Here is a 22911-nt window from a genome sequence, read left to right on the forward strand (position 1 = left end):
GATGGGGGGTGAGCCGAGCGGTAACTGTGGAAAGCGTAGGTGTGTGCAAGGTGCAGCCGGAAGCCGCTTTGCTGAGAGCTGGCTTTTGTGTGAGGTTGAGTCTGTTTTGAGGGAGGTCAGGCGCTGTCTTTTGGATGGTCCATTGTAGCCAACTGATGAGCGTGAGCGTGAATAGATGGGCATTTGGAGACCTCTGAGTGTGCTAAGCTGAACTGTGTTTTGTGGAATGTAATCAGGGAATGTTGAAGAGAGGAAAACATCCAGAGTCTTCACAGTTGTTCAAACCAGGTAATAAGATGTGAACCAGGATGGTGATGTTTGAAGTGCAAAGGAGGCAACCTGTGGGAGAGGAGATCTCCTGGTTTGGCTGTTGATTGCATTTGGAGGACAGAGAGAGAGGAACTGAAGAGGGTCAGGTCTTCCAGCCTGGGTGTTGATGAGGATGGGGCTACCAGGAGCAGACGCTGAGGCAGGGGGACGGGAGGGGGCAAGGCAATAGTGGGTGGGCAGGGAATGTCACAGGCTTGGCTGTGGAGATGTCCAGTCGTAAACAACTCATGGAAGATTAGAATCTGGAAATGTGGTCTGGAGTTTAGAAGAGATTATTTCTAGGGAGAGACTTAGGAGGCCTCTAGAGACAGACAATAGAAATGGAGGTGAGTAAGTCAGGCAGAGGATAGAAGGGAAGCGCCTATGTTTAGTAGTGAGTTTACCAAGAGGTACGGGGTGTGGAGGGGAGACGAGGGCAGGCAGTCAGTGCACTAGGAGAGAGGAGGAGAGTGCTCCGGGAGGCAGCAGCGTGAAGCCAAAGGAGGGGCGCAGACTGAGCAGGCTGCTCCCTTCCTCGTGCTAGGAGGTGATTCTATACCCACTTGATGCTCTTCATCAGCTGAGTATTCTTCCAGATCACTCAGAATCACACATTTTCCTGACAGTAGCTGGAGGGATCTTATGTCTGTTGGCAAGAGTGTGATGTTCGACCTAGGAGCATTCTGACATTCATGTACAAATGAATCTAAACTCAGTGCTTTTTTTCTTTGTCCCAGGAGGTGTCTGGCAGGCACCCTGCCTGCTGCTTGATCCTCATCCCGCTAGAGAAAGGGGTGGGATGGGACTCGGAGATGTGGGAGGGTGGGGTGCTCATCAGCGCGAGTGGGTAATAAACCTGATGGTTTTCTTGAGGGGAGAAGACAAAGATCGCTGTACTACTTATTTGTGTGGTTTTCTCTGTTTATTTTACAATAAAATAGAAAAGAACCCTGAAACTAAAAGACTGTCATTCTCTTCTAATTATGAGAATTAAGATTTCTTAGCTGAAAATTGCATTTGGACTCAGTGTTTGTTCTGCCTTATACTGCGTAATACATCGGGTGATACTGGGTTTTAGTCTAGTGATATGTCCTGGTGACTTTTAGATCTCTTAAGTGAGTAATCTTTACTTAAATAAGTACGTCTTGATTGATAATAGAATAAAGAGTTACTGATATTTTGAGGAGAGTTGTAACTGAAAGTTCCTCTCTGATCTTGAGGGATTACTATGCACTGAGCTCTTTTCTTGGACGCCTGATAAGTGTATGTTTTGTTTACGTCTGTGGAGCAGAGCCTTTGTGGAGTTTGCACGGAATCCGACAGAGAGGTTTAAAACTCTTCCTGCGGTGTACATGGCAATTAAGATGTCGCAGCTGAAGGTTTCCCTGGAGCTCAGCGTCCACTCTGCAGAGGAGATTGAAGGGAAGGTGCAAGGAGGGACTGTGTCAAAGCTCAGGAACACGAGGTATCCTCAGAAGGCAAGGCTCTGTTCACCCCCGTTCACATTTTCAAATATTATTTTTAAATGACTCTTTAACCTTGCTAAGTTCACATTAAAAGCACTGGCTTCGTAGCCAGCTAGAGGTGCCTTGAATCCTGGTTTCATTGTCTAGCCGTGTGTCCTTGGGCATATTACTTGACCTCTCTGAACCTCATTGCTTTTCATCTGTTTGATAGATGTGACACCTGTGGTACAGGCTGTTGGGAGGACTGGGTGGAACCATTTATGTAATTTTCAGTTTAAATAGTGGGGATCAAACCTGTTATTTGTTTCCTTTCTTCGTCTTTACAGTCGCGCGTTTTCTCTTTTTAAGCAAAGTGGAATATTCTTTGACCTCAGCAGAGCAGACCGTGGGACAAAATGGAGATGCAGTTGAGAGCGCCCGGTTGCTTGCAGCACAAGCCACCCCTTCCTTGTTGAGCGGGGTCTTTGCCTCCACCCTCGTTTGACAGGAGGGCTGGGCTGCCTGAGGCCTGCTCAGCGCAGAGTAGTGCACTCATCACTTGGCAGCTGCCACCAAGCGCGTGGATTTTCTCCTCTTGGACGGAATTAAATCACTCTTCAGTATTTGTAACAGATTCCTTTGCCTTTTGGTCATATTCTCACAGTACCTTATGTGGGAATTCTCATTTATTATTGGTAATCTTTTTACACAAGGAACTTGACAGGAATTTGAGGACTTGGTGAGGGAGGGGAAATATGTCCCGTCTGCTACATCCAGTGTGGGAGGTTTTGATTCTGCGAGTGTGGGAGTGCAGTGGGCTCGGTCTGTAGCACAGAGAAGACCTGTCCTGCTGGGTGTTGTGAAGCAGCAAAAGATTCAACAGAGTACATTTAAAAGATCAAAGTGGCTTTATCGAACAATTCATGAATCGGGCTGCATCTCCTCTTAGCAGCTAGAAAGGAGCTCCATCGAGCTGCAGAAAGGAAAGGTTTTTAAAGGCAGGGCACAGAAAAAAGGAAATCATTAGCAAAGAATGTGTTGCTCTAGGCAAGCTTGCCCCTGTAAGGGCAGATGACCTCCTAGTGCTGACCAGGAAATTTAGGTTGGCTGGTTGAAGGTCCCGTCCTGGGAGGATGAGGCTGCAGTTAGGTTAGGTCTGAAGTTTTGGTGGAGCTTGGCATAAGAGATTCCACTTTGGGCCTCTTGTCTCTTTTTTTTTTTTGAGGAAGATTAGCCCTGACCTAACTGCTGCCAATCCTCCTCTTTTTGCTGGGGAAGACTGGACCTGAGCTAACATCCATGCCCATCTTCCTCTACTTTATATGTGAGACGCCTGCCACAGCATGGCTTGCCAAGCGGTACCACATCCGCACCCGGGATCCAAACCGGCAAACCCTCGGCTGCTGAAGCGGAACGTGTGCACTTAACCGCTGTGCCACCAGGCCAGGCCCCTCTTTTTTTAACAGTAGCTTCGCCTGAGTCAGTCTTATTTAATAAATGGATCTGAAAATTGGAAAGAGAGTTAGATCAGGGTCTCTCTAATAATGCTTCCTCTTCATTTTAGAATAAAAGTATTCGGAAAGGCTACTTTTATTTTTTATCAAATTTTTATTTCATATCCTTGAAATTTAGCATTTAGTATCTTATTCCTTTAAGAAATGAATAATATTTCTTGGGTTTATTAGAAAATCGTGTGTGTTTTCTAACAACATTGAACCAGGCATGGATTCTTGTAATTTTCTGAGAGTCAAAGCCACTCACTTCTGAAACCACAAGTTATGAAACATTGCAGGCCCTAGTTCACAGTTTATACCTTGAAATTAGATCTTCTGTGAGAGTCTTGACCTTTAGAATATTTCTGAAGGGCAGTGTGTAACTGTCAGAGTGCATACCCCCTCCAGGGTAGCTCAGGAAGCCACCAGAAACTCAAGTTTCAGATGAAATCAAATTCATCTTCTCTGACTTAAGGATTTTATTAAATGTTCTTTTTTTGTAGAAACAGTGGAATAGTTCAGGGAATAACTTCACATACATAAACATGTTTTCTTTGTAACACTTGACACTTGACTTTTATTGTCTTTTTTTTAAAAATCGTGTTAACTAGGGTGAATGTGGACTTCCAAAAGCAGACAGTAGACGCTCTGCAAGTCTCATTGGACACATCAGACAGACCTCGGACGACCACAGACCTCCTTTTAACAATCGACGTTACAGAGGTAAGGATGGTGTGACTGAGCCACGAGAGCTCTTCTCTCTTCTCAAGTTAGAATTGTCGTATCGTGTACGTGAAATAATACACGTACACAGACACACACGCACGTGCACGCACACAGCCTGTGCACCTTAGTAACCTAGTAAATGTGGGTGAGCTTGAATTACCGTACTTGTTAAATTGGTACGTTGCTGTGATACCAAATGAAATGCAATGTTCATTCTGGAATGAAAGTTTAATTTTTAAAATGTCAGGCACATTTAAATGCTAAAAAATCAATTTTAGCGACAAGATACATGTAAAAATATTAATTGGTATAATGATATGTACTGTATAATTCAGTTTATGTCAACAAACCGGCATTGGCACCATTATTCTTTAGGGTATGGTTTTTACTTCTTTAAAATATCAATTAAAATACGTACATGCTTCCTGGTAAAACTGTGGCTACAGTTCTCTGGAAGATTTCACACAGAAACCTGCATTCCAGGCAGACTGGAAAGCTCGAGTAGTGTGGGCTGTGGTAGTCTCATGGCAGCTGCCCAGTGGGACCCTTTGCAATGGGATGACCACTCTCCCATTCCTGCCATTTGCCCCTGTTCTTCCAGTGGGCTGTGCATTCACACCACACCTGCAGGCTCTGTGGGGGTGGCTGTCACCTTGGGACTAGTCAGAGATGAGATGGTCCTGCTCTTCCAGGCCCTCCCAGAGCCTTCGGTGCTTTGGTATGCTAGCGAACCTCATACCTCCAAGAGAGGGATGTATTGCACACGTCTCCTCACCTTAATTGACCAGGGACACCCCCCCTTTTTTCCTTATAAACCCTGTTAAAAACTTGTGGAATAAAGTTTGTGGAATGTGGTAGGGACAGTATGTCAGCCCTCCAGTTTGAGCTTATGTTCCTCTTTACAGAAATCCTTCCGAGATTTCATCTGTGCCCCTCTTCTTTTTCAGGTGGTTGAAGTGGGACACTTTTGGGGATATAGGATTGATGAAAAGAACTCAGAGATTCTGAGAAAGCTGACTGCTGAAATAAACCGACTGAAATTGGTTCCCCTGCCCATTCACCCACACCCAGACTTGGTCTGTCTGGCTCCTTTCTCTGAATTTGATAGAGAAAGCTACTTTAGAGCTCAAATCCTTTATGTTTCTGGGAATTCTGCTGAGGTATGTTTTCTGAAACAAATCACTTAAAGGGAAATGAGGCAAATTTAGAGCAGTTATGGAAAGTCTTTTCTAATTTTAAGTGGAAATTAAGTATAAAATAATTACAGTTAGAAAAGTAGTCTACTAGAAAACGTGGATTCAAGCTCAGGCCACTAAGAATCCCACGACCACAGAACTAGTGTGGATCCTGGTGTTGCCGATGGCTGGCAGGCCCCAGGGCTGGCCCTGTGTTGACGTGGCTCTTTCTCATCCTCCAGGTCTTCTTTGTAGACTATGGTAACAGAGCGCACGTGGAGCTGGCTCTTCTGATGGAGATTCCCTGTCAGCTTCTTGAACTTCCGTTTCAGGTAAGGTAGAGGAATGTCTAAAGCTAGAAAGGATTCTGGAGGTCACCCTACAGGTTGGGGACCAAGGCCCAGAGAAGGGACTTGTTTTGTCACACTACCCAAATTTAGTTTCTGCTTTTTCCAAAATATATATTGCCATAGATATTTTTGCCAATATTGTTTTTGGAGTGAGTTATAAAATATATGGAGGGTTTCACACTTAGAAAAAAAAATTAGTTGTTTTAATTCAGCAGTATTTTCTGATAACAGTTTCTAAGATTTCTGGTTATGTTAAAACCATACAGAATTTTTGAGGCCTGGAGACATTCACACACACCCTTTCTGTCAATATGAGAACAGTCTAAAAGTTATTCTAAACTTTTGTTGTTGAAAAGCAAAACCAATGAAGTCCTCACTTACCCCGAAGTTGTTTTTAGTACGATTTTTGAGAACACTGGTGAAGATGTGTGGACAGGGTCATTTTTCAGTGGTGTTTGGGATGAGTGTTTCAGTTGTTTGTAAAACTGGTTCAGCCATGCTCTCTCTTCTGTCCCGTAGGCTTTGGAATTTAAGATTTGCAAAATGCGCCCGTCTGCGAAGTCTCTGGTGTGTGGCGAGCACTGGAGCGGTGCGGCCAGCAGGCGGTTTGCCTCCCTGGTGAGCGGCTGCACTCTCCTCGTGAAGGTCTTCTCTGTTGTGCACAATGTCCTGCACGTGGATGTGTATCGGTACTCGGGGGTCCAGGACACCATCAGCATAAGAGATGTCCTCATCAAGGAGGGCTATGCCGAGCTCGCGGAGGAGTCCTTTGAGTCGAAAGTATGCCCTTTCGTCCTTATTGTTGGAGCATGTGTGGCTGTGTGTGTGTGTGTGTGTGTGTGTGCACACGCATGTGTGAGAGGGAGAGAGAGAGAATGAGAGGAAAGGGGAGTACTTTTTTCCTCTCTCAGGATATTGAGGGATAAATAGCTGGATAGTGTTCAGTATCTGTGTGTTAAGATCTGTGGTTCCATTTTAAATGTCTTCTAGGTTTCTTTGAGACTAAATTATGGTGACTGAGTGTTGTTTTTGTTGGTTTCCTATTGTTAAGCTATTTTTTTCCTCCTTGGAATGAAAATTAGATGTCAAAATGTTCTCTATTTGAGGAGTTTTTTTTTTTAAATGGATCCCAAGATTTATTTCCCTAATGAAGGTTATTTATAAAATATTTGCTTCAAGTATTTCAAACATTTCAAAATGTCTTTCAACTGTTTCTTTCAAAATCAGTTCTGAAGCTATTTTTCTCGATCTGGAGGTTTCAGAGATGCCACTTTTGAGCTGATGTGGAAGGCCATTTATTTTCCTGCTGTGATTTCTGCTGGGGATGAGGAGGGCTGGGATTGGGGAAGGACAAGCCAGCAGCAAAATGTTAGCCGGAGAACTGGCGGCGTTTGTATTCCACGTGGGAAAAACGCTTTCAGGAATTCTGGTACTATTCCCAATGTGAAGCCAAAATCTTGTATACAAGAAATTCTTTCTAAAAATATTTCTCACTCTTTTCATTTCTCTGATGGCTGAAAGGTAGTAAAGGCTAGTGAACTGAGCCTTTAATGAATCCTGTCTTCCTTCTTTTCTTGTACATGATAAAATTATCTGCTGACACCTTAGTGACCTAGGGATCAGCTGAGAATAAGGTCATGCCTATGAAATACTTTGATCAGTTTGGAATAAAGTGCTTTTAATGCAATATTTTTCTTTTAGCAAAACAAACTTTTCTTATTTTGTTCAGCAAAGCCATGAAGTTCTCAAGAGTCTCTTTTCCAAATCAGTAGAAAATGTGACAGACATCTCTGTGCCATCGCCTGTGAAAGATGACGAAAAGTACCTGATCCGGATTTTGTTGGAGAGCTTTTCTTCTAATAAGCTGGGTACCCCAAACTGCAAGGTAATTTTTAAGAGTTGTTTTAAAATACAATTCAAAACTTAAAATCGTTTATATGCTGAATTGTAGTCATGATGGTTTTTCTTTCCTAGTTTTTAATGCTGTTTCTGTCTCACAATGGAGCCTGTATGAATAAGAGAAAAACCTGGGGTTTAGTGCAGAGAAATGCTTTGACTAGTTCTTTTTTTTAAGCCAGCCTTTCCAAAGGCCACCTGTGCTTGTTTATCAGAGTAAAGGAAACAGTATCCTAACCCTGGATTCCCCCTGCTGAGGGTTTCAGCCCACCCGATGGGCGTTGGAGTCGGGGCTGCTGCCTGCCTGGACAAGAGGGCTGGCTGGGGTATCCCTCCTGACTGGGGCCTCTACTTCCACTGTCCCAGCCTTTGCCCTTTGTTCTCAGGCCTGTTCACCGGGGCTCTCTGCTGCAGTGAAGAGGGTAACACTTCTATTAAACTGTTTCGTAGTTTCCTTTTTGGGCCAAAGCCTTTCTTAAGTTATATATATTGAGGAATGTTAGTGAAACCATTGGAGGAATCAGTTGTATCTCGGAAAAATACCTTCTTTAAGGCACTTTTTCCCCCACTGAATCATGAAAATGTTATGACTAAGATGTAGCTTTTTTCTTTTTTTTTAAATATGAACTGACTTTTGGATTTTTAAAATGTATGTTAAGTGGTATCTTTTTTATTGGTAACATTCTGTGTATTTTGTGTGTACAGGCAATACTTCATGGGCCTTTTAACCCTTATGAACTGAAGTGTCATAGTTTGACCAGAATATCCAAGTTCAGGTATGAGACCTAAGTTTTCCATGACATTGTTTTGCCTCTACTCCTCTATTCATTTACAGAAATGAATCTATCTTTATTTATATCTAAACTGTTGGAGTATGTTACCTTTTCTAACTTCTAATTTCTCTCCTAGCTCCAAATCTGAGGTACTCTCTTTCTCTCTATCAAAGCCATTCCATGTAAGACATTTTTGAGTATCTTCCATCAGAGACTTCATTTCTTATTATAATTGTTATTCATTCTGAAAATCTGTGAATGCCCACTGTGTTCTGGGCACAGTGTATTTTTGAGGGGAACAATAGGGAACAAAATGCAGTCAGTGTTCTCCCCAAAATCGTGGGTTCAGTGGTGGGGGTACATAAACGAAAACTGGCAATTACAAGATGAGTTGACGAGGGTCTTGATAGGGGCCATAGAACATTATGGAAGCATCTAGGAGGGGCCCCTGACCATACTCAGAAGGCCGTGGAGGTTTTCCAGAGAAATCTGAGACCTGAAGGATACAGAGGAGTTAGCCAAGGTACAGGTGTTGGGGAGGGAGGGTGCAGGCTAGGCGGGGGGCTCCAGCAGCGTGCATAGAGACCTGAATTTCAGAGTTTGCACTTCTGAATGTGTAGTGGGACTGGAGAGTTGGGGGGTGGGGGAAGCAGAGGGCACTGCAGAGCTCCTGCAGATGAGGGTGAGCTTCACAAGCCATGTTGTAGACTTCATCCTACGACAGCCGGAAAGCCGTATTATGTGTGTTTCAAAATGATCACTTCGGCTGCAAGGTAAACCCTGGCTTCTCAAAGTGTCCTCTAGGACCAGCAGCATAGGCATCCCCTGGGAGCTTGTTAGAAAGGTGGAGCTCAAACCCCACCCAGACTTTTTGCGTGAGAGTCTGCATTTTCACAAGATCTCCAGGTGATCTGTATGCACTTTAAAGTTTGTGGACCCCCTGCATGATGAATGCATTGGATTTTGGAGTAGAAGGATCCTCAGTAGGAGCATACTTCTGAGGCTGGGCACTGCTGTAATGCAGGGTGGGAACATTAGGACTGTGCTCAGTCCGTGGCAGGAGGTATAGAAATGGACAGTTTTACGAGAGCTTTCGGGTGTGGATTCAACAGGCTAGTGCTTGATGAGAGTCAATGATGTGGAAAGAGGAAGAGTGGAGGATGCCCTTGCTTGGGCTGCTGCAGAGCCTCTTCTGAGAGGTGAAAGAGGAGGGGGGCAGTGGACCATGCCAAGTTTCCTTTGGACATGCCATGGACGGCCTGCCTGGGATGTGGCCGTTACAGGTCCGGAGCCTGGGATAGAGCATCTGGGATAGAGGTGGAGATTTGGGTGTTAGCATGTGGGTGGTACTAGAAGCCAGGGAATGTTTGGGATGACATGGGAGAAAGTGGAGGAGAGGAGTGGAGGACCAGCTCCAGGACTCCAGCATGGAGAGGCGGTGGTCTGGGATGAAAAGAGGAGTCACAAAGGAGTTTGGGATGGTAAATACACTTCACCTGTTGGTCATCGCACTGCTTGTGACTGTGTCTTTGAAATATATTAGTTTTGGATTGGGCACAATACATTGCTTAGTCGGTGGATCAACAGCCATCTCCTGACGACTCCCCTTTCAGATGTGTTTGGATTGAGAAGGAGAGCATCAACTCTGTCATCATCAGCGACACCCCTGAAGATCTTCACCAGAGAATGCTGGTTGCAGCTTCCCTTTCAGTCAATGCAACTGGTGAGTGGAGGGCTCTGTTCCTTCATCGTTTGCTCTTCTTTCCCGTGGCTTCGGTTACGAGGAATGATTTATCCTATAACTAGTGAACAAATTTGTGCTTCTGTGCTATATTTTTAGGCTATTTTCTGAGTATATTGGCTGATGCAACTTTAAGAATTGGAACATTCTCACCTTTCCTTTTACACACGGCTGTGGGTATTGATCCCTTGCTCATTCATTCATTCCATCATGCTTGGCTACAAGGAGAACAAATCCAAGTTCTTGGCCCTGGGATAAACCTGGTAGCCTGATGAGGACAAAAATAAGAAAAGAGTAACCAAATAAAAGTCATCCCCAGATAGGATAAAGGCTTAAGCCTCTAATAAGGCTTCTATCTGTAGGGTGCTGTGGGTGCAGAACCAGAGAGCTCTTCACTGTTGGGGTGTGTGGGGGGACAGGCTCAACAGAGGAGGGGATGCCTGAGGATGAGAAGGAATTTGCTAGGAGGGAGTGACGTTCTGCTCAGTGTGAATTAGGTGCCTAACGTTGCCTTTTGATATGACTGTCTAACAGGGTCTACTATGCTGCTGAGAGAGACCTCTCTGATGCCTCACATCCCTGGCCTCCCGGCTCTTCTCAGCATGCTCTTTGCACCGGTGATGGAGTTAAGGTATGGGTGCGGCCATTCGTTTTGTCCATAGGCTTTTGTAAATGAGAAGTCTGTGGGAGAAACGGCTGCCTCCCCCTGGTCCTTCTGGAGAGAAGGCATTTACAGAAAAGCTGACCGTGGCACATCTGGCTGCTTGTTGGTTCTTCCCTGTGCTTCGGTGTGGTTAAAGCAGCCTTTATTAGCGTTGTCGATATGCCCATACTTGGACTTATTTCAGAGAGTAGCTCGGAGAGCTTGTAGAGCTACGTACAGTATCACATGGCAACCGGAGCTGAAAGTGGGACGTAGGAAATAAAAAGTGGAGCTGGGAGTAAGGCTCAAAGCAAATATCGTGATGACGCGCGTTCTATTGTTAATGGACTCTGAAGGTAATTCTCAGTTTTCTAGCAACCAGTTGTCCACAGGAAACCTGTCAGTCCCACTTACGATGGTAGCTATGAGGTAAGAAGACCAATTGCTCAGCAGATTGTAGCTCTTTTTGGTGCCAGGATCCAGCGGGAATGTCTCCTAGAGACTTTAGTAAAGAGAGCTGTGTAATAGAGTGAGCAGAGCTCTTGAAAACATCCTCACAGTTGGGGTGAAGCGTATGGTGTATGTCTGCTCTTCATATGGTGCTTGTTTGAACAGTAGGGTTTGCAGAACATTTATTGTGAGTGAAGCATGAGTAGGCCCTAGCAGAGGGGTGGGGGCTAGAAAAGAAATAAGGTTTGTCTGTAGGAGCCCGCATTCTGGTGGGCAACTTGGAAATGGTCAGTACAGATACTGCAGTGGGGCCTTCTCGCCCTTGAGGAGTCACGGGGTAGGGTGGTCTTTTCAGTCTGTGGGTAGGGTGGGGCTGGGGAGGGCTGATGGGCCTAGGGCGTTGAGTTTGGTTACAGCAGCTGAAAGGACCCTGCTGTTTACTCAGTCCTCTCTGCCATTAAACCTATTCAGAATCTACTCTCGCAATCTCAAATATTTAGTGCTTTTTTTCAGTTTTACAAATAATTGTGTATGTTCTTTTTTTCCCCACTAAAAATATATGCTACTTAGAAAAATCTGGAAAAAGCTGAATGGAAAAAAATTAACTTGATCATTTTTAACCATTTGGTATATTTATTTTCAGTGTTCTTATATGTATATATATGCATTTTATTTTATTTCTAGATCCTTTTCCACAGATATAAGCAATTTCATATTATTATGACATCTTTGTAAATATCCACTTTAATAATTGCATCATATACTACTGAGTGAACATAAATGGCTTTTAAAATGTTGGAATTTGGCTTCTAATTTTGCAATGATGATGTGATAAATATCTCTATGGGAATAAAGGTATCTTCGAAGTGAGTCCTCATGGGGGAGACAGGTGTGTAGAAACAGTGCATTGCATGTGATTATCCAGTAAGAAAATATCCATGCAGAGGCAGGGAAATGACTTAGTCAATACATAAACGTATGACTTCCCCTCTAATTGCTTCTAATATTCTTGCCTCTTTAACTAGACCAAGCTCCTGCTTCAACTCTTTTCTTTTAAATGTGAGCTTTTTGAGGATGAGTAATAAACAGCGTATTATTTTTAAATCTCCAGAGTGCAAGTGGTTATGTCGTAGACATTCAAGAAATGCTGAAATAATTGGTATTTAAAATACCATCTTTCTAGAAAAAAAAATAAGCCTAATAGGAGAGGGTTATATATAAACAGTACATAGTGCTTTGTACATAGCTGATATTTTATGTTCATTCTGTTGAATTTAGTTTGAATAGGGTAGTTTATGAGACAGCTTTACTGAAGCTAGTTGTCTTTGAATCTGTAGGCTCAGCTGAGTGATCACCAGCGGGGAAGATGGAGCCTGGTGGATTTTCATCCAAAGTCTACTTTTTGTCAGTGGTATGAGGTTTTTTTTGAGTCAGTAGCAACCAGTTTTGAGAAACTTTGGAAGACGAAAGAGGTGTTTGATCTGGGGCTAGCACCTTCCTTTTGCCCCAAATGCTCGGTCTCCTGCAGCTCTTCAGAGCAGACCTGGCCTTGGGGACTGTCACTGTCTCAGGTGTGCTCCCAGAGTGGGCTGTCCTTGTGAGCCCAGCTCCCCTTCCATCTGTGACCCGCCTTCCTCGTGTCCACCTGCGTGGGAACTGCTGTGCTGCTGGTGCAGCACGCCTCAGCAGGCGCCTGGCTGCTGCTCTAGAGAGGCTGGCCCAGGGCCACTCTCACAAATGAAGCCTGCAGTCTCTGGGGCACTTAGGTCCTCTAGGTCTGTCACGATCCAGTCACAATTGATGGCAACTTGAAGACTAAAAGGTAATTTTTTGCCATCTCCATTGCACCTTTGTGCAATGGTAGGAGGAAAGGAAGATAAATGAAGAATTAAAATATTACATTTTGTTTCAGTTTACAGAGGAAAAGGAGGTCTGTGCTACCCTCCACTAGTAAGTAGAGAGATATAAAGAGAGGCCGCTGTCCCCTTTCTTGCTACTGGTCATGACTGACCCAGCTGCTATTTATGACTCCCTCTGTTCTTCCTGCCACATCGCTGTGCTTTCAGCCAGCCCCGCCGTGAGTCAGGGTAACCACCGACCTTGGCGGTTCTGCTATCAAATAAGGGCACTGGGTGTCCTTTCATCTTTGCCAAGGAGCTGACCTTTCACGCATCTGACCCAGATGTACTTTGCCTTTCTTGCTGCCCCCCCTTCTCAGCTTGGAGCAGTCTGTGGTGTCGCTGCTGGTTCAGTGGACTCATTATTTAGTACCTGATGGTAATGTTCTTTCCTGGGTGAGTGAAATGCTCCATAGTCGCAGAGCCTGGCATCTCCAGGTTGGGCAGCAGAAATCTGAGAACAAGTTGTTAATGGGTGCAATGGTGAGAATGCGCCCTTCCCTCCTCTCCTTGGTTCTTGGAGGCAGATGCTGCAGCTGTTGGGGAGACGCACTGCGTGTTGTCAGGGTTGGAGGTTAAGTCATGTTCCAGCCTTGAGAGGTAGTGCTTCCAAGCAGGCCACCAGGGAGGTGGAATCTTTCAAAACAACAAAAAAATCCTGTCAGGTGAAACTGTTAAAAATTAAATGAGAGTGGATTGAAGGGGGGGCTTTCAGTTTGTTACTGTTTGTTACAGCCACTGTGGCTGCATAACACATCACCCCAAATAGCTCTTTCTTATGCTGTGGGTGAGGAACTCAGACAGGGCACGTGAGGGGCAGCTGTCTCGGCTCACGGCGTCTGGGTCTTCAGCTGGAAGACTTGAAGGCTGGTGGGTGGAAATCGTGCCTCAGCTCCTTTGCCCACATATCTGGTGGTTGATTCTGGCTGTAGGCTGGAGGCCTCAGTTTCTCCTCATGAGGGCCTCCCCATGTGGTCTCTGTGTGGGCAGGTTTGGGCTTCCTTACACCATTGTGGCTGGGCACCAAAGGTCACTGTCCTGAGAGACAGCCAGGTGGAAGCTGAGTCACCTTGTATGACCAGCCTCAGAAGTCGTATGTTGTGAGATTTGCCATGGTCACAGTCCCACCCAGGCTCAAGGTGTGGGGTTACATACCCCACTTCCCACTGGAAAGTGTCCACTCCCCATTGCAGGAACAGCTACTGATGTCACCACCTTTGGAAGATACAATCTGCCATGCTCTGTATACTGACTTATTGTTTGAATTGTTCACAGTGTATTAATGTACTTTTTTGTAATTAAAAAAAATCTTGATCTATACCCCATAGTTTTAAGAAACTTCAAAAAATTTGAGAATAAAGCAAAGGTGCCTTTTAAGCATTAGAAGTGTGAGTTGAGGAGAATGTATGTTAAGAAAGGGACACTCTCAAGTCTGGTGGGTAGGCTGTGGCAGTGGACAGACCTGGATTTGTGCTCCAGCCCTGCCACCTGCCACCCCACCTTGGGCAGGGTTTCCAACTTCTGAGGTTGCTCCAGCTGTCAAAAAAGGCTTTTTTTTTTTAAAGGTTTTATTCTTTCTTTTTCTCCCCAAAGCCCCCCGGTACATAGTTGTGTATTTTCAGTTGTGAGTCCTTCTAGTTGTGGCATGTGGGACACTGCCCCAGCATGGCCCAATGAGCAGTGCCATGTCCGCGCCCAGGACCCAAACTGGCGAAACCCTGGGCCGCTGCAGCAAAGCGCGCAAACCCAACCACTTGGCCACGGGGCCGGCCCCCAGAAAGAGCTGTCTTGATCTCACAGGGTCATTGAAGGGATTCAGTGAGATGGGCAATGCTCAGCACGCCCCCTGAAGTGTGGCAAGCCCCCCACAGCTGTTGACTGCTCTAATCCTGATAGAAGGCCTGCTCCAGTTGCCCCTGGCGGCACTGATGGGAAGAGGGAAGAGTCAGAAAGTGCTTCACAGAAAGTAGCCTAAGCAGGATTTGGAAATGTCGCTGGACGTTTAACACTTTGCAGATTAATACAATGCACATTACAGAATATTTAACAGCACTTTTTTATATAGAAGTTTCAGATTGACTAACATTTAACTTTTAAGGAAATATATTTCCTTGTTTGGCTCACATAGGGAGTTCTAGAATATTAGCTTGCAATAGAAGTTCCTCTTCTATTGTATTTATTTTCTATAACATAATTGTCTGGAGAGGTTGCCTTTCCAAACATAGCAGGAGTCAGCTTATCTAGACTTCAGCTTCGTAGGCAGGTTGTTTCAGAATGAAGTCCATGTGCAGCCGTCCTCTGGGTGGAGGATGCTCTCCTTTGTTCCTCCCAGGAGTTTTGCGCTTTTTAGTTTGAGTCTAAAATATGCATTATACAGGAAGTAAAACTATTCCTCTGGCCCTGTTCACTGTTTCTTAGGTTCACATAAATATTTAGGATCCCTAGAAAAGAATTAAACCGAGTGCTTTGGTTACCTTTGTTGATTTAAGATTCAGAGCAGGTGAGCAAACAGTTACTACCCCAGTGTGGGTCAGTTCAAGGCTGAATCTTTTAGGACCGTCCTTGTCGAGGTATATGTGTTATCACACGTGAGCCGTTTGAAGTCTCATAGCAAGTGTCAGTAAGACGGGGGAACGTGAGGTTTTATTAACATTGATGAGGAAGTAGCTATTCCTCTTAATTTTGGTGACCCCTCATTATTACTTATGTTTTGGAAAGGTTTTATATAGTTTGAAATAGTAATAAATTATATTCTACTAAAAATAATGTAGGGAGCTAACTATTTGAAGAAGCATTTTGGTGACTGTTTTGAACAGCACATTCTCAGCACTTAATTTCTAAGTCTGCATTCTGGGTCTCTCTCCTCTGAGTTTACTTAAGGTGGGATTCTCTTTCATTTTCATTAAAGTGAAGAAGTGTGTGCGTTTGTACGTGTGTATGTATATTGTTAGCACTAAGAGGAAAACTCTGTTTTTGCCTAGATTATTTTCATTAAAGCTTTATTGATCTAGATAATGGGAAAAGGTCTGAGTTGATTGAACCAAAGAAAATTAGCAAAACATTTTTAAAGGTATTAAATATTAATGTCTGTTCACTCATTTTATAATAATTTGTTGAGTGTATTTATGGGCTGCAGTACTGACATTTAACTAATGCCTGGAACACTAGAAGGAGCCTCGTGAGCGGAGGGCTCTGGAGGGCTTGGTGGGGCTGGAAGGGTTCCTGCTGGAGGCGCCTGAGCTCCTTAGACTGGAGAGAGGCCTGTAGGAGCTCCAGAGAGGCTGGAGCCTGGAGCCTGGCTGGGGAGGGAGAAAGTGGCTTGAGAGGACGTGGAGGAGCTAAGCATAGACTGGGTTGCACTGTGGCTTCTGGTGTTCAAAATGCAACAGGAAACCACTAGAAGCCCTTAAGCAAGGAAGTAAGATGACTGACTTTGTTTTGAAAACCTAAAACTGTCTGCTATATGGAAAAGAGATTGGAAGAAGCAGGAGTAGATGTGGGGAAAATTGGTCAGGAAGTGATTGCGTGAGTCTTGGTAAGAAGTGACGATGGTTTGGACCAGGCTGGTGGCAGTAGAGATGGAGAGAACTGACATATTTAGGAAACTCTGAGAGATGGAGAGACCTGACACGGTGGTGGTTGGAGGGGAGTGGTGAGTTTTTGGTAAAATAGGAATATAACGCTTTATGTTATAAGTGTGTACAGTTGTTTTAGGATGGGAAGGTGGAACAAACAAGCTTTTACTGGGTGCTAGGCTTCTTTTGTGTATAACCTTTTCTCTAGAAATCTCACTAATGAGAATTTAACCCATGGAAAGAATTCAAAGGTAGGGAAAAAACTGTATTTGGTAAAATAATCTTTATGTTATCTTATTTGCTGTGGTAAGAATTAGAAACCTAAATAATGGATTAATAAAAACCTTTAGTTTACTGTCGTTACAACTGTACGTTCTCTGTTATTTCTAATATAAATCTGGAAGAGAAAATGTAAAAATGAAATTAGTTGCTATACCAGAGTTGGCAGAACTTAGGATGATTTTATTGACCATTTCCTTTAACATTAAAACAGTGGGTTAACAATTTTGAAATATTAACTCTTCTCAAAACTTTTCACATAGGGTTGATCGGGATGGAAAATGCTATACTGGAGTCCTTTGTGGTTTGGGCTGGAATCCAAGTACAGGGGCCCCTGTACTGCCAGAGCATGACATTGAGCTAGCGTTTGATGTTCAGTTCAGCGTGGAGGATATCGTAGAGGTAAGACTGATGTGTTTATTATAGTGTAATAGCTATTTCTCCCTCTTGTTTGGCCTGTACGCCCATTAACCATGAGTGCAGTGTCTGGCACAGTGCTTTAAATACAAACATCCGCTTCTGGTCCTGGAGGTGCTCGCTCACCCTTAACATACCTATTTTCCTGACCTCTCCTGTGCAGAGTAGCTTCATGATAGAGGTAGTACTCTCTGAATTTCTTACTTGGTATCTCCTGGCACAGTGAGCCTTTCTGGCGATGGAACAAAGCACCAGGGCAGTGGGACTGCTGTGGGTCTCTGTCCAGATCTCCTTCCAAGTTCGTGTTGGGAAACAAGGAAACAAAGTCCTGCCCCTCCTCCTCCTTGTCATAGGCACAGGTCTTGCTGAGCTGACGGGTGCAAATGTGGCTCTGCGGGGCAGTGCCTGCACTGGCCTGGGGTTGGGGGGGTAAGTGTTTAGAGACTTTTGAATCGAATTTGGGCTTCTATTTTGTATGCTTTTCTTTTTACATTTCATTGTACTTGTAATTCAGTTTTATTGCATTTTACAAAGTAAGAAACAAAACTGGTCCTTCACTACATATAGTTTGAGAAGCACTGCTCTGGAGTACTCGAATCCTTTCTCTTTTCAGCAGTTCATGAAATAGTTGAGGTTAGCGTAATGCATTGAGGCAAGTGGGGTAGAGGGCACTGAGGTGAGCCGGGGGGCTTCTCCTTACCCCCAGGGCCTGGTGCTCAAAGTTCTCTACATCTTGTTTTGTTGATTTAACTGCTCTTTCACATCAAGGGGCTTTGGGGCTTAAAAATAGTCCTTAGATCACAAACCTAGAAGGAAATACAGGAGAAAATCTGTATCACCTCGGGTTTGGCATTGAGTTTGTAGATGCAACACCAAAAGCACATCTGTGAGAGGAAAAAAATCAGTAAGTTGGACTTTATCAAAATTAAAAATTTTGCTCTGCAAAAGACCATATTAAGAGATGAAAAGACAAGTTGCACACTAGGAGCAAATATTTTCGAATCATATCAGATAAAGGAGTTTTATTCATAATATATAAAGAACTCTTAAAACTCAAAGCAAACAACTAAATTGAAATATAGATGGCAATAAACAAATGAAAAGATGCTCACATCATATGTCATTAGGAAAATGCAAATTAAGACCACAATGACATACCTCTAGACACCTGTTAGAGTGGCTAAAATCCAAAAACCTGACGATAACCAATGCTGGCAAGGATGTGGAGCAACAGGAACTCTATTCATTGCTGGTGGGAATGCAGACTGGAACTACTATTTTGGAAGACAAGATTCTTAAAAGATAAACGTATACCTACCATAAGATCAGCAATCCCACTTTTAAGTATTTATAAGAGATTTGACAACTTATATCCATAAAAAACCTGTGTTTGAATGTTGGTTGCAGTGTTCATAATTCATATTTGTTAAAAACTGGAAGCAATCAAGATGCCCTTCAACAGGGGAGTGGATAAACAAACTGTGGTATAGCCATACAGTGGAATACTCCTCAGTAATAAAGAGGAACAAGAAGTTGATTCATGCAGCAATATGAATGAATCTTAAATGCTGTTACTAAGTGAGAGAAGCCAGGACTCAGGGGCTCCATATTGTGTGATTCTATTCATAGGACATTCTGCAAAAGGCTAAACTACAAGGACAGAAAACAGATTAGTGGTTACTGGGGGTGGAGGAGTGATTGACTCCAAAGGGCCCCTTGTGGATTTGAGAGTAAAGGAGCTGCTCTGTGGTGCTGTGGTGGTAGATGCACAACTCTGTGCCTTTGTCAAAATCCATAGACTGCCCCTCATCAGAAAGTGGAACTCTTATGTGTGTGATCAAAATGCGCACACCAACCAGGATGCAGGGATAGTTGCACTAAAGGAGTGAGGGCAAAAGGAGCTTTGGAAAACAGTGTTTTGACTGGAAACAGGCTACAGTCAAAAAGAAAGTGCAAAGGCACCCCTCCCCCTGCTTGGCACTCCAGCTCTGCGTTTGGCCAGACCGCTGCACAGAGAGAAAAGGAGCTAGCAGCTGGGGGGAGCACACAGGTAAAGGCACCCCACCCCCCTGCGCAGTGCTCCAGCTCAGCCATTGGCCAGAGTGCTGCACAGGCAGAGAAGGAGTCAGCAGCTGGAGCTAGGGAGCCACAGACCACGGTGGGCTCAGAATACACAGTGCCTGACCCCCAGCCAGTGGTGGCAGGTGGAAACTGCAACCAGATACTGTCACTATGTGGAGGCAAAAATCCACGCTGTCAAGCAGTATAAAAAATATATTAAATCTCCAGACCAGAAGGAAAATGACAAGTACCCAGAAATCAACCCTGAAGGCCCAGAAATTCATAACCTAAATGGCAGAGAATTCAAAATAACTAGCATAAAAAAACTCAACAAGTTAAAAATACAGAAAGACAGTTCAATGAAATCATGAGTTTCTTCACAAAAGAGATTGAAACTGTAAAGAAGAACCAGTCGGAACTATTGGAGATGAAAAACACAATGGATGAGATAAAGAAAAATCTGGATTCCCTAAACAATAGAGCTGATATTATGGGGGACCTAACTAACAATTTAGGGGACAGAAATATAGACATGCTTCAGATGGAGAAGGGGAGAGAGCTAAGACTAAAAAGAAATGAAGAAATTCTCTGAGAAATACCCAACTCCATTAGGAAATGCAACATAAGGATTATGGGTATTCCAGAGGGAGAAGAGAAAGAGACTGGAGCAGAAAGTTTGTTCAAAGAAATAATAGCGGAGAACTTCCCAAACCTGGGGAAGGAGCTGGAAATACAAGTGAAAGAAGCCAATAGATCTCCTAACCACATCAGTGTAAAAAAGACCTTCTCAAAGGCATATGGTAGTGAAGTGGGCAAAAGTCAACGACAAAGAAAAAATATTAAGGGCAGCAAGGCAGGTGAAAATAACTTACAAAGGAACCCCTATTAGGCTTTCAATGGATTTCTGAGCAGAAACCTTACAGGCTAGGAGAGAGTGCAATGATATATTCAAAATTCTGAAAGACAAAACTTTTCAGCCAAGAATACTATATCCAGCGAAAATATCCTTCATATATGACAGAGAAATAAAAACTTGCCCAGATAAACAAAAGCTAAGGGAGTTCATTGCCACAAGATCCCTGCCCCTACAAGAAATCCTCAACAAGGCCCTTATACCTGAAAAAAAAAAATAGGAAAGGGGCTACAAAGCTCTGAGCAAGGATAGGTAGGCAAGAATCAGGAAATTGCAGCTCTCTATCAGAACAGGTGAGTAGGCACTTAACTATCACATTAAAGATAAAGGGAAGGAAAACACCAAAATAAATATCATCTCATCATTTTAACTACAAACTCACAATATAAGATGCAATAAGATATGGCAATAATAACTTAGAAGGGGAAGAGGTAAGGGGTGGAATTGGCTTAGTCTAAGGAAATAAGAGGCCGTCAGAAAATAGACTATCGCATCTACAAGATTTTTTTATACAAACCTAATGGTAATCACTAAAAAAATAATTAGAACTGAGACAAATAATAAACAAGGAGAAAACTAAGATCATCACAGAAAACTATCTAACTGAATTGGTAATCTGAAATACACAGGACGAGAAACAAAGGAAATGCAGAAGAACCAGAAAATGAGTGATAAGATGGCAGCATTAAGCCCTCATTTATCAATAATCACTCTGAATGTAAATAGATTGAATTTTCCAGTCAAACGACAGAGTGGCAGGGTGGATTAAAAGGCAAGACTGAACAATATGCTGCCTCTAGGAGGCACATTTCAGCTCCAAAGACAAACTCAGGCTCAGGGTGAAGGGATGGAAGACAATACGCTAAGCAAATGGCAACCAAAAGAAAGCAGGTGTTGCCATACTTGTATCAGACAAGATAGAATTCAAGGTAAAACAGGTAAAGAGAGACAAAGAGGGGGGCAGTATATAGTGATAAAAGGGACACTCCATAAAGAAGACATAACACTTATAAATATCTGTGCACTGAACACAGGAGCACCAAAGTACATAAAGCAACTATTAACAAACCTAAAAGGAGATATTAACAACAACGCAGTAATAGTAGGGGACCTTAACACCCCACTTACATCAATGGATAGATCATCTAGACAAAAAATCAACAAGGATATAGTGGAATTAAATGAGAAACTAGACCAGATGGACTTTATAGATGTATGTAAAACACTCTATCCAAAACCAGCGGAATACACATTCTTCTCAAGTGCGCAAGGAACATTCTCAAGGATAGACCATATGCTGGGAAACAAGGCAAGCCTCAATAAATCTAAGAAGATTGAAATCCTATCAAGCATCTTTCCCAACCATAATGCTATGAAACTAGAAATCAACTACAAGAAAAAAGCTGGGAAAGGGACATGGATGTGGAGACTAAACAAGATGCTACTGAACAAGCAGAGGATCATTGAAGAAAGTAAAGGAGAAATAAAAAAATATCTGGAAACAAATGAAAAGGGAAACACACCATACCAACTCATAGGGGACGCAGCAAAAGCAGTCCAAAGAGGGAAATTTATAGCAGTACAGGCCCATGTTAACAAACAAGAAAAATCTCAGATAAGCAATCTTAAACTACACCTAACAGAATTAGAAGAACAAACAAAGCCCAAACTCAGCAGAAGGAAGAAAATAATAAAAATTAGGCCAGGAATAGATGAAATTGAAACAAAAAAGATGGTAGAAAGGATCAGTGAAACAAAGAGCTGGTTCTTTGAGACAAGGATCAATGAAACAAAGAGCTGGTTCTTTGAGACAATAAACAACATTGACAAACCCTTAGTCAGACTCACTAAGAAAAAAAAAGAAGGCTCAAATAAATAAAATTAGAAATGAAAGAGGAGAAATTACAACAGATATCACAGAAATACAAAAGATTATACTATGACTATATGCCAATAAAGTGGACAATCTAGAAGAAATGGATGACTTCTTAGACTATTACAAGCTCCCAAAAGTGAGTCAAGAAGAAATAGAGAATCTGAATAGACCAATCACAAGTAAAGAGATTGAAGCAGTAATCAAAAACCTCCCCCAAAATAAAAGTCCAAGACCAGGCAGCTTCTCTGGAGAATTCTACTAAACATTCAAAGAAGATTTATTACTTATCCTTCTCAAAGTATTCCAAAAAATTGAGGAAGATGGAACACTTCCTAACACGTTCTATGAGGCCAATATCATGCTGATACTAAAGCAGACAAGGACAACACAAAGGAAAATTACAGGCCAATATCGCTGATGAACATAGATGCACAAATCCTCAACAAAATATTGGCAAACCAAATACAGCAATACATTAAAAAGATCATACACCATGATCAAGTAGGATTTATACCAGGGACACAGGGATGGTTCAACATCTGCAAATCAATCAATGTGATAGACCACATTAACAAAATGAGGAACAAAACCCACATCATCACCTCAGTAGGTGCAGAGAAAGCATTTGACAAGATCCAACATGCATTTATGATAAAAACTCTCAATAAATGGGTATAGAAGGAAAGAACCTCAACATAATAAAGGCCATAAATGACAAACCCACAGCCAACGTCATACTCAGTGGGGAAACACTGAAAGCCATTCCTCTGAGAACAGGAACAAGACAAGAATGCCCATTCTCACCACTCTTATTCAACGTAGTACTAGAGGTGTTGGCCAGAGCAATTCGGCAAGAAAGAGAAATCAAAGGAATCCAAATAGGCAATGAAG

General features: G+C 43.1%; 1 protein-coding gene across 3 annotated transcripts in view; it reads left to right on the plus strand.

The window, feature by feature from the left end:
* TDRD9 (tudor domain containing 9) overlaps window positions 1-22911 on the plus strand; it is a 129258-nt gene that overhangs the window by 86397 nt on the left and 19950 nt on the right. For all 3 annotated transcript variants that reach the window (XM_044774403.2, XM_070514429.1, XM_070514430.1), the window contains 10 exons: window positions 1601-1774; window positions 3859-3970; window positions 4921-5133; window positions 5391-5480; window positions 6018-6278; window positions 7228-7383; window positions 8100-8170; window positions 9781-9890; window positions 10443-10539; window positions 17017-17155. In XM_044774403.2, coding sequence (XP_044630338.1) covers window positions 1601-1774; window positions 3859-3970; window positions 4921-5133; window positions 5391-5480; window positions 6018-6278; window positions 7228-7383; window positions 8100-8170; window positions 9781-9890; window positions 10443-10539; window positions 17017-17155 — 1423 coding nt within the window. The remainder of the gene's footprint in view (window positions 1-1600; window positions 1775-3858; window positions 3971-4920; window positions 5134-5390; window positions 5481-6017; window positions 6279-7227; window positions 7384-8099; window positions 8171-9780; window positions 9891-10442; window positions 10540-17016; window positions 17156-22911) is intronic.

The sequence above is a fragment of the Equus asinus genome, chromosome 7, assembly GCF_041296235.1.
Source record: "Equus asinus isolate D_3611 breed Donkey chromosome 7, EquAss-T2T_v2, whole genome shotgun sequence".
NCBI classification, from domain to species: domain Eukaryota; kingdom Metazoa; phylum Chordata; class Mammalia; order Perissodactyla; family Equidae; genus Equus; species Equus asinus.